A 10,762-nucleotide genomic window follows, 5' to 3' on the forward strand; every position below is an offset into this window, starting at 1 on the left:
CAATCCTCCTCGCAGGGTTAGCATTGCGGTATGTCCCGCAGGCCTTGAACGCAGCAGCAGATGCGGGTCTTATTTGTTCTCTCCAGCAGGAGGAGGGCGTTCCGCTCAGCAACACACGCATCCAGTGGCTGCTATATTCCTACGTGTGAGTGCGCTGGTCCGTATGTAGGTGCAGCCACAGCTTTAGGTTTTCTCCGTCTTCATCCAGGGACCGGGCCTGCCCTTGATGTTAGCCCGCCTGGCGGCTGCTCTGCCGGGGAAAAGGCGACAGAGGAGGCCGGCCTGGAGGACATGGAGGCTGGCCGTCCTTGCAGAGGGACTGGGCTGTAGGACGGTAGGCTCTCTGGTATTTCTTACCCCGTTAAGAAACAATGAAAGGCGGTCAGGAGTGGAGCCTCAGTATGGGGGCGAAATGCTTATCGGATATCTGACACAAGCTCTGCTTTACTGCGTTTTCGTCGTCTGAAATCCAAATCTTTTTGTTTTTTCTCTCTTTTATCCACCCAGATACAGATGGTGGTGGCTAGAGATCATTTTTTGATTCTCAGCTTTGCAAAAATGGCTCTCTTCTTTGCAGGTTTAGTGTTAAACGTCATACTATTCAGTTTTTTATTTATTTTTTACTATTTTCTTTTACATTTGATGTTAGTGTTGTTGAAACGGAGCAGACTGGCCTCATATGCGCACATCCATCACAAACAGCTCACATGTCAGGTGGGATGCAAATGCAGAGTAAACACAACAGGAGCTGGAAGTGAATCATCAGGCGTTCATCAGTCATCACAACTTTTTCTGGAAGAAATACTTTGCCTTCTTAACTCTACTAAATTTACATACGAATATAATTTCCAAAATTCTAAAGAAAAATATTCTGGAGCAATAATTTCCCTCAAAATTATTCCCTATTCTGCTTACAGATGGTTAACTTTTATAACCATGAATATTGTGGATTTTTTAAAACTTTCTACACCTCATTACTCTCATTGAGCACTCCTTTTGAAATGCAGATTTCTGTTTCAAAAGAAATTAGATTTTAATTCAAGATGATTCTCAGTTTAAATGTATATGATGACAAATCAAAGGAATGTCAAGACATTAAAAAATTATTCTATTTTATTTTTGTAATTAAATATTTTTAGACACCAAACAAATTTTGCATATTGTCATTTTTTAATATAAAGTTGAAAAGGTGCGTCACAATCCTGGTAATCACACGGGGATGTTTAATGAATATGTTATTAATTTAGGGGTTGTTTGTTTTAAATTATTTAAAGATGGAAAGAACAATAGTTTATTAATTCCTTTCCTTCAAGTCAGTTTCTTGTTCACAGAAGAATGTATTTGCAATAATACAAGATCATTATATCCTATTGTAATGGTAATTAAAATGTATTATAGATGTTATTAAAATACTTCCATTATGTTTGCAGCTTAACTTTGAACATCAAACTTAAAGAATACCGTTCAGTTGAGGCAACTAATTCCTAAAACTATATATTTTTAAAGACATTTATGTCTTTTGTTATTCTGATCATAATAAGTAAAGCAGGACTTTTAAATTACTTGGATAAATGGAGATTGAATCTTTCATTTATCAGCAGGAGCAGCCTTGTTTACAGATGGAGGACCTCAGGGTTCCGTCCTTGGACTTGATTTATTTTGTTAAATGTTCCTTTCAACTGTTTCAACTTTATTCTTGTCTTCCCTATCACTCCTTTTTGATTATTTAATTGATACTTGTTTTTATTATTACTCGTCTCAAATTTTCATGGAACTGTATTTTATAAGGTCTTAACTAAATAAAATTGACATTAAAAAAATTGATTCCTAATTTATTGAGTTTCCTTTTTTTTGCAAACTGTATATTCTTTCTCAATAATGTGTCACTATTATTTACTTTGAATTGATTCACAATTCAAAGTACATTTCTGTAAAAATTGCAAAACAATGTAAAAAAATCTGAATTAATTTCAAATTAGAAATTAGACATAAATTAAACTTAATTTTCCATGAAAATAGAAAATTTCCTGGCATATTTTGGGTAATAACAATTGAAGTCCATGAATGTTTCTTCCATTATTTCTATTTGCAGTGCTGATTTCTTCAGTGGAGGGCTTGGCTCTCGTAGCATGGACCCCGCCCACATTGGAGGGGATATGTCACCTCTGTATGTGCCGAGGAAAAGAAAACCTGTCCAATCACAAGCCAGAAGTTCATCTCCATGTCCAGGTAGAGCGATAAAGGAATGTATTTTTATATTCCCACATTTTGTCCAGCTAACTGAACTTACTTTGTGTTTTTAAACATCAGCTGTCCAAAGGTTTCCTCACAGACAAGGTGAACTAAATACGTTTGAGTATCCAGAGGTAAGAAAGACAAACAACTGCATCCTGAAGCTTTTTCTGTATTATATTATTTATGTTGAAAGTTCTGATTTATGAGTTTGTACGGCTGTCCAGGCTTCATCCTCACAGTTCCGTTTGTTTTTTGCAGGATGAAGAGACTAAAGATCAAAACGATGTAAAGATGAAAAGAACTTGCAGCAAAAAAAGGTAAGACCTTTGAATTATAGCCAGATAGCAAATGCAAGTGCATTTTTTTGAAAGTATATTTTTTTCTGACAGATTATATTAATTACTCATCATCTAATGTAGACTGTTTTACTAAAAAAGCTCACATTTATGTGGTTAGAAACTGTTTGAGAACCAGTTGATGAGCCATGTATGAACACATCAGGTGTATTTCTCTCATACCATACAATGTGCCTGAATTGCATTCTGGGTACAGAATGTGTTGCACTTCATCACCAGTGGAGAAAGTGAGAAGATATAAAAACACTTAATTTACACAGCAGATTTGCTCAGCTGGTATTACCGCTAGATGTTCTGTACAATGGCTGCTGGACATGACAAGTGTTTTGTTGACTTATTTAGAAACCTCTTGCTGTGTTCTTGTTGGTTGTGCAGGAGGCTCCAATCCTGCTTTTCAAAGATGTACAGTTGCATAGTAACACATTGGTTTGTAAATGTTGAGTTGGGGGCGTGGCCAGCAGCAGCTTACTGGATTTAAAGCGACAGTGACAACTCATTCTGAAAGGAGCTCAAATTAGGCAAAACTGAGTAAACTAAAATGTCATTGTTGTGCAAGAAAGCTAATATAATGTTTTTATATACCAATAGACATTTCCTAACCTGTTCAAGGAGGCATAATATACTAAAAATAATACTAAATAATACTAAAAAATGAGAAAACGTTACATTGTGACAGGTTTGTAGTATATATATTTTGTTTTCATACCAGGTATGAGGACCTCCAGAATGTTTCCTTGGGATCTGTGGATTATCCGACCACCAGCTGCTCTGTGATGTCATCAGGTGGCCTGGCCAACGGCTCGGATGAAAGGTCCATAAACATGCCTCCAAGAGAGATGGGGAAGGACGTTTGGCCTGAAGGACCGGAGGCGAGCCGGGAGCAGCCGCAGCCTGAGGAACAGACCTGGAGCTCCAGCAGGGAGCGAGGCCCTGAAGCCTGGACTCCAGGCAGGGAAGAACCCCAAACATGGATTCCTGACAGAGATAGAGGCCATCCTGGACCGGATCAGGCTTGGATCACGAGCCAGGAGCAAGGTCCCGAGTCTGGATGGGGGGTGGGGAGAAACCAAAGCCAGGATCAGGCCTGGAACGGTGGAAGGGATCCAGGAACAGACGGATCCTCCGGCGGACCAGAGCAAAGGTGGGGAAACGGCCAAAGCCAGGATGAGCAAGTCTGGAGCGACTCAAACAGGGAGCGAGGAAACATCTGGAGACCCGGTAAGCACCAGAATATGTTTCTCATATGCAATAACCTTGTTACATAAGGTAGCTCAATGTTATTTTCATATTATATTTCAAAGACATGAACATGAAGAAGGTCCAGAGAGCAGAAGTGGAGCCAAGCCCTGCTGTAAATAACTTCCTTCCACCACCAGAGGGCAGCATGTCCTGTAGGTCTCCATCCTGTCCAACAGGTTCAACCTTTTACAGAGTGAAAGTCTGATTTGGATTCAGTTGAGAACACATTAAATCACAAATCTGATGCAGTAATACAGAAACATATTTCATGTATCTCAATTTTAGATGCAGTCAGTGTTAGTAGGAGCTCAACTGTCCAAATGAATGAAGATCAGAAACCCATCATTCTTCCAATCAAGAAGGAACCTCCAACCTACCCTCCAGGTGAGAACAGCTTAGTTAAAAATGATCTAATTTAAATTTATTTGATTAGTATTAAATCTAAATGTCACCTTGAAGTTGAATTGGATCCAGGAAGTAGTCCTGCAGTTTGAGAAGTAAACTTGATCCTTAAATGTTTGTATAAAATTATCCATAATTTGCTTTATGTGCATTCATTAGATGCACAGATAATCTGTTGGTTTGGTATTCAGATATTTCCGTCTCTGATAGTAAAACTTTATTGTTATTCTTGCTGCGCTCCGTCTCCAGGAAGCCAAGAGGAGCGCTGGCAGCTCCAGATTGTGGCCAAAGGGAGAGTGACGTGTCCCAAATGCAAAAGTGTGAGCAGGAAAACTGTGGAGGGGCTGAAGAAACACATGGAGAACTGCAGACTGGTGAGGCTTCAAACGCTACCCTGAAACATTTATATTATAAATATTATATATGTTACATTTATATTTATGCCACTTCAAACTGTGTCCCATTCCAACTGAAAAATTCAGTGAATTTTGTTGGGATTTCATGTGATAGAACAAGAGTGGATTATAACTGTGAGAAAGGTGAGAATGAAAAGGATATAATTTATGCAAATAGAAATCTGAAATGTGTGGTGTGCATTTTGAAACAAAACATTGCAGGAATTATTCACACTCATGGCAAATTTAAAATTAAAATTATTTTTCACTCAACCGAAGTTTACTGATCGGCAATGAGGCGGGCAACTCTCAAAATAAAATTATTACTATTTTACAAGTCTTTAATATACGGCTTTTAAAATCATATATTAAAGTGACTTTAGCAGATTAATTTTAATTAATTACATACATGTTAGGGTTTTTTTGTTTATTTTTTTCCACATACTTACACATTTCTAAATCTTTGCACAAACAATATCTGTAAACAACAGCGATTCAGGATTGAACAGAAGTTTGTGGGATGTTATGATTTTCTGACTTCACCCTTCTTTACATTTCTCCAAACTGCCATGACCTCTGATGATCTTTAATCAATAATGTTCTCTGACAAACCACTGAAGAATTTACAAAAATGTATGACACACCTTTCAGGGTTTTTTATTATTATTTTCCTTCCACTTTAACATGTTTCACCAGTTTGTGTTAGTCTACCATATAAAATATCTGTAAAATACACTCCTCAGTGTTTAATAAGATCACGTGGGTATATATAACCATATTTATGCCGTGTTTAAATACTTGGTGTAAAGTATTAAACTTGTTAAAAATGTGTTGTCAATCTGCAGCAACCGTTTACCTGTCAGCACTGCGGGAAGCAGCTTAAGTCCTCCACCGGGATGAAGTATCACATCATGGCTGACCACAGTAACCTGGTAAGATCATTATTTATATCCTCTTTATTTCTGTTAGTATTAGCAGGGATGCTGGCTGTTTTGCGGTGCATAACCCACAACTTATTAGTAAAACCTGATGTTTTCTTGATTTATTGTGTATTTTAGGCCTCCAAAGTACACACTATGTTTTTTGTTTCACCTGCTGGAGTTTTAAATGTTTGATTTAATCATTTATAATGCATGTGCAACATGTGTTATTTATAAATGTGCTGTAATATCTGCAATGGCAGAATGCTGACATTAACTTTTCTAATCTTGAAAGCCATCAGCTGATGACACCAAGGGCCTCGACGACCGCGCCATCAAAGACAAACTGCGTAAAATCCTGAAGAGACTCGGCAAACTGAAATGTTCTAAAGAAGTGAGGCGTTGGTCACATTGCAGTTTGGTTTGTTTTAAAACCATAAAAGACTCACAAGTACCTTTTATTTCCCAGGGCTGCACTGCTGCCTTCACCAGCATCATGGGCTACGTGTACCACATGAAGAAGTGTGGGAAGGAAGAGTCTGAGCTGGAGAAGCTGCTGCTGAATTGCTCCCACTGTGGGAAAGCGTACAAATCCAAGGCTGGTCTGGAGTACCACCTGAAATCAGAGCATGCTCCTGTAAGCTGACTTTACACATTTACAGTCATTTGTCACTTCTAGTTGCATAAATTACTGCTAATGTCGCATTTCAAGACTTCCACTCGTTCCTTCCAGACGCCCCAGAAGCCCGAAGAGGACGAGGCCCTGAAGGCCCAGAGGGAGGCTAACCCAGAGCGGACGCCCAGCGGCAGAGTGCAGCGCGCCTCTGCACAGGTGGCCAACTTCCACCTGGCTGAGATCGCCAACAATGAACTGCCAAAGGACTGGCCCAAGAGGAAGTTTCAGTCAGATCTTGTGCCTGACGATAAGAAGGTATGAAGAATGTTATTGATCACAAAAATTGGTTTTGTGTAAACTCTGAGGGTTAAATTTTTTCATTTTGTTGCCATTTCCAGTTGAAATACGCCCGACCTGGCCTGCCGGCGTTCAGCCAAGAGGTGCTGAGGAAGTGGAAGAATGAGGTGAAGCTGCAGAGGAAAGTTCACTGTCCTAACCAGGTAGGACACACTTTTATTTAACGTTTACTAGAATTACATTTTAAACCTGAACAGTTGATCTGATTTAAAATGAAGTTGATGATTTATTTGCAATCTACTTCGAGCTGCGGTTAGGTACTGCCAGCCTGGACCAGACAATAGAAAGTGTTTACAGGGGCAATAGCACCAAATAATAGTTTTCTGGATATAGTCTGCATGTTTTAGACATTGTACCTCGTATTAAAGTCATGGGTTCATTTTGCATGTGGTGTTTTTTAAAAAATATTATTGGATTTCTATTCATCCATCCATTTTCTTTCACCCTTGTCCCTCAGTGGGGTCGGAGGGGTGCTGGTGCCCATCTCCAGCCAACGTTTCGGGCAAGGGGCGGGGTACACCCTGGACAGGTTGCCAGTCTGTCGCAGGGCAACACAGGACACACAACCATGCACACACACACTCACACCTAGGGGCAATTTGGAGAGACCAATTAACCTGACAGTCATGTTTTTGGACTGTGGGAGGAAACCGGAGTACCCGGAGAAAACCCACCATGCACAGGGAGACCCAACATGCAAACTCCATGCAGAAAGACCCCAGGCTGGGAATTGAACCCAGAACCTTCTTGCTGCAAGGCAACAGCTCTACCAACTGCGCCACTGTGCAGCCCAGATTTCTATTCATTTAAACTCAAATCCATAAAAATATCACCATGAAGTTATAGCAGACTTTTGGATTTACACTTCAAAAATGCTTTTTTTCTACTTTACCTACACCAACTTAAAAAAATACAATGTTTCAGTAACAGTAAAGTGAAACTCGTGTGATGTGTTGCACTATATTGTTCCTCAGGGTTGTGACTGCACATACACCAGTGTGTCTGGGCTGAAAGCTCACCTGGGACTCTGCACAAAGGTACACCATCTGTTCTGTGTCTAGAAAGATCATTTCCAACAAATTCAGTTAAATCTTGGAATAAATATATCAAACCAGCATATTTTTCTTCCTTCTCTGTTTTATATCCCTAAATAAAACATAAACTTTGAATTAAAAAGTAATAGGTGTATTGTTTAGCATATTAAATAACTTTTAAATGTGAAAATATTCTTACTTTAATTTGTTTTGTCTTTTTTCAGGGTGAATTTGAGGCTGGAAAATACAGATGTTTGATCTGCAACAAGGAGTTTAATTCTGAAAGTGGAGTGAAATATCACATAAACTCAGTCCACTCACAGGTAATAATAAATTACCAAGTTTCTTGCTTTGGATATGCTTTTTTGTCCCATTATTATCACGCTTTATGCTGATGACTACATTGTATTCATTTATTCTTGATGGGCTCAGAAGGGTTCAAAAAAGATTTTATTTCAGAATAAAGCTTTCTGGTCATATACAGATTTATTTTGAGAATTAGTTTGGGGAAAAAAGATGCATCTTGAAGAAAAGCAGTTCTTCTGGGTGAACTGTTCACGGCAGGAAGCAAATGACATAACATAAAATAAAATGAGAAGCTTGAGTGATGCAAATTATCAACTGAGTTAATCTAAAGTTGATCATATTAATCAGTCAAGCAGCCATTTTCTTAAAACCTGAGTTTTTTATGGATTAAGAAAATCGGTAACTTTTTAATAATATAAATTGCAAAATCTTTCATAATATGGTGAATTAAAAAAAAACATAATTAAATTTTAATATTTTGTATCAGCTGTATACAATTCTAACTAAATAAATAGAAAGTTGTGGTTTTCTCACATCAATACCCCACGAACATAGAGATGCTCATACATAAATACTGTTTGGTTGCTTCTACAGGAACTACAACTTCGCGCATTAACCACAGATCACCACAGATCAAAGAAATCAACGTTGCAAAAGGGTTTTTTTCCCGTATTACATTTTTTCAGCCTTCAGCTGAAAAAGCTGCTCCGTCACGCAGCTCGGTAGAATCATCGCCATTAAAGTGAAACTTAAGGAACTTGTTGAGTGTTTATATTTTAGAACAGAACCGCTTAAAGGGCATTTTGCATCCCGCACCGAACTCTGCTTGGACCGTTTCTCTCTGCCGTTCTAGGTTAGCCGCCATCTTTAATTTCTATAACAAAGGACGCGCCTAAGGGTGACCAGCGGTGCCCTCTGCTGGATGGAGGCCAAACTACAACACTATAAGAAGGCTTAAACGGATGTTTAATCGTTTGGAACTCATTTTAATCTAATAAAATATTAAATCAAATTCTATTCTAAATTAAATACTTTATTGATTCCAATGGGAAATAAAATGTTGTAACTCATATTAATTCAGAATTCTTAAGACTTGTTGTAGATAATGATGGTGATTATAGTCAACAATTAGTAGTAATTGGCTCCCGTTCTAGTCGCTTTACTTAACCATTCTATGTTCACTTATATCTTCGCTTTATGACCTAACAGGACTGGTTTGTAACTAACAAAAAAGCCTCCAAGAAGTTTGAGAAGTTCCTCAAGAACCAACCTAAAGAGTCAGTCCATGCAAACAAGCAAACTGTTGACCAGTACCACTTCCACCACCTGCACCAGCAGCAGCATCACCATTATCATCATCACCACCACCAGCAGCCCCTGCAGCATCCACTGCAGCCTCTGCATCACCTGCAGCACCAAACCCAGTTCCTCCACCCGGAGCAGCAGAACCTCCACTCACAAGACGAGCCAGAACTCCACTACACTTCCCTAGAACCTCCAGCGGGACCGGTGTGGTTGGATATGGACCGCAAGGAAGCCGTGCTGGGACCGGAACACATCGACATGCACATGGTGGACGTGATCAAATCAGAGGAGAACAGCGGTGAGATAATGGAGGTCAACGGGCGGATAAAGGGAGAAACGATAGGAGAAACCGGGATGGTGGACGGGAAACAGACGGACTGCTTCGGTTTCGGCAGCAGTGAGGTGGAAGCCGGGCTTCATGGCACGCAGCGCCAGATCGACCAGTGGAACCTGAAACAGCCTGACATCATGGAGCCGCATGCCGACGCTGCAAAATGATGGAGAAATGCCTGATAGGATCCTGCATCAGCTGCTAAAATAAATGATGCAACAGACGGCTACTCCTACTAAAGATGAGACGACAACAGGAAGCATACTACAAATAAAACTTTGAGCTGATGAAGGACATATAGCATGAAGTTGTGGACTTAACACTAAATGTAGTAACAACATTTATCTGGGCGTTTTCACAGATTTTTAATGTCTAATTCTTTTAAAACCTTCCTGTCTTTGTTGTTAACCGTAGAAGGTAAAGTTAGTTCAACACCACGTGAGGATGTCAGCATATTTTATTTGAGAACATATTTTGTTCTCTCTGACAACACTTTGTGCCTCATAAGTGTGATCCGTCTAACCTCATTTTGTTTTATTTACATCTGTGGCTTCATCAGATGAAAGACAGGAGAAATATTAAAGTAGCACTCCAACTCAGTAACTGTTTCTTAAAGTCAAATGCCTTTCTCTTATGTGTAAAATAGACTTTTCCAACATTTTCATCCCTAACAAATGTGTTATACTTCTTTTTGTGTTGGTCTTGATGACATAAAAAAGCACGTTAAGTTTTATTCTTCAATATTTTCAGTGTCAAAAGCACAAAAAGAGATTAAATATGATTAGTTTCCTCCACTCAAACTGATCCTAATATTAGATGAAGTCTACAGCTGCATAAAGTTCACACACAGCAGAAAATCTGTTATTTCAAACACAAATCACAAAAACTTTTCGACTGCATGAATACATTTTGTTAACTGATGAAGGGAAAAAATAATTTAAAATGTCCTGTTTCCAGATTTGTTATTGTCTCCTAATGTATTCCTGATATTGATAGATTAGATGAATGTTCATGTCCTCTGCAATTTACATCCACTGTTGTTAGACATGTTTATTTCAGTTATTTCTAGCGCTGTTTAACAAATATATTTTTTTCAGCTGATGAAATGTTAATTAATGTATTTTCTTGTTTTCTGCCTTTTGCACTTTTCTTTTCAAACCAAACTAAAGAGTCAAGTCTTGAATGAATTTGTCTTAAGAGCTTCCCACTGAGCATTTTAAATGTTTGTGAGGTGTTGTTTGTGTTTCAGGACAAAACTACAATTTT

The 10,762-nt window shown here is 38.8% G+C and overlaps 1 protein-coding gene across 4 annotated transcripts; it reads left to right on the forward strand.

Moving 5' to 3' along the window:
• Positions 1-94: 94 nt before the first annotated feature.
• Positions 95-10,683, forward strand: znf512 (zinc finger protein 512). Of its 4 annotated transcripts, none has more exons than XM_008397187.3 (16): positions 95-334; positions 2,093-2,229; positions 2,311-2,366; positions 2,494-2,552; positions 3,301-3,809; positions 3,893-4,006; positions 4,116-4,214; positions 4,482-4,606; positions 5,473-5,559; positions 5,843-5,941; positions 6,017-6,184; positions 6,260-6,478; positions 6,562-6,663; positions 7,495-7,557; positions 7,779-7,877; positions 9,070-10,683. In XM_008397187.3, the coding sequence occupies exons 2-16, from the start codon at positions 2,130-2,132 to the stop codon at positions 9,661-9,663; spliced, it is 2,493 nt and encodes an 830-aa protein (XP_008395409.2). In that variant the 5' UTR covers positions 95-334; positions 2,093-2,129; the 3' UTR covers positions 9,664-10,683. The 4 variants fall into 4 exon arrangements, with proteins under 4 accessions (XP_008395409.2, XP_008395411.2, XP_008395410.2 ...); XM_008397189.3 differs by having other exon boundaries at positions 3,893-3,982; XM_008397188.3 differs by having other exon boundaries at positions 97-334; positions 6,281-6,478.
• The last annotated feature ends 79 nt before the right edge of the window (positions 10,684-10,762 follow it).

The sequence above is a fragment of the Poecilia reticulata genome, chromosome 21 (assembly GCF_904066995.2).
Source record: "Poecilia reticulata chromosome 21, P_reticulata-male-v2, whole genome shotgun sequence".
Classification (NCBI taxonomy): Eukaryota; Metazoa; Chordata; class Actinopteri; order Cyprinodontiformes; family Poeciliidae; genus Poecilia; species Poecilia reticulata.

Bases quoted from the DNA above. Each gene is read 5' to 3' on its own strand.
- znf512 (XM_008397187.3), top strand. From the start codon at position 2,130: ATGGACCCCGCCCACATTGGAGGGGATATGTCACCTCTGTATGTGCCG. The intron at 2,367-2,493 runs GTAAGAAAGACA...TGTTTTTTGCAG, and splicing joins ATACGTTTGAGTATCCAGAG to GATGAAGAGACTAAAGATCA. The intron at 4,215-4,481 runs GTGAGAACAGCT...CTCCGTCTCCAG, and splicing joins ACCTCCAACCTACCCTCCAG to GAAGCCAAGAGGAGCGCTGG.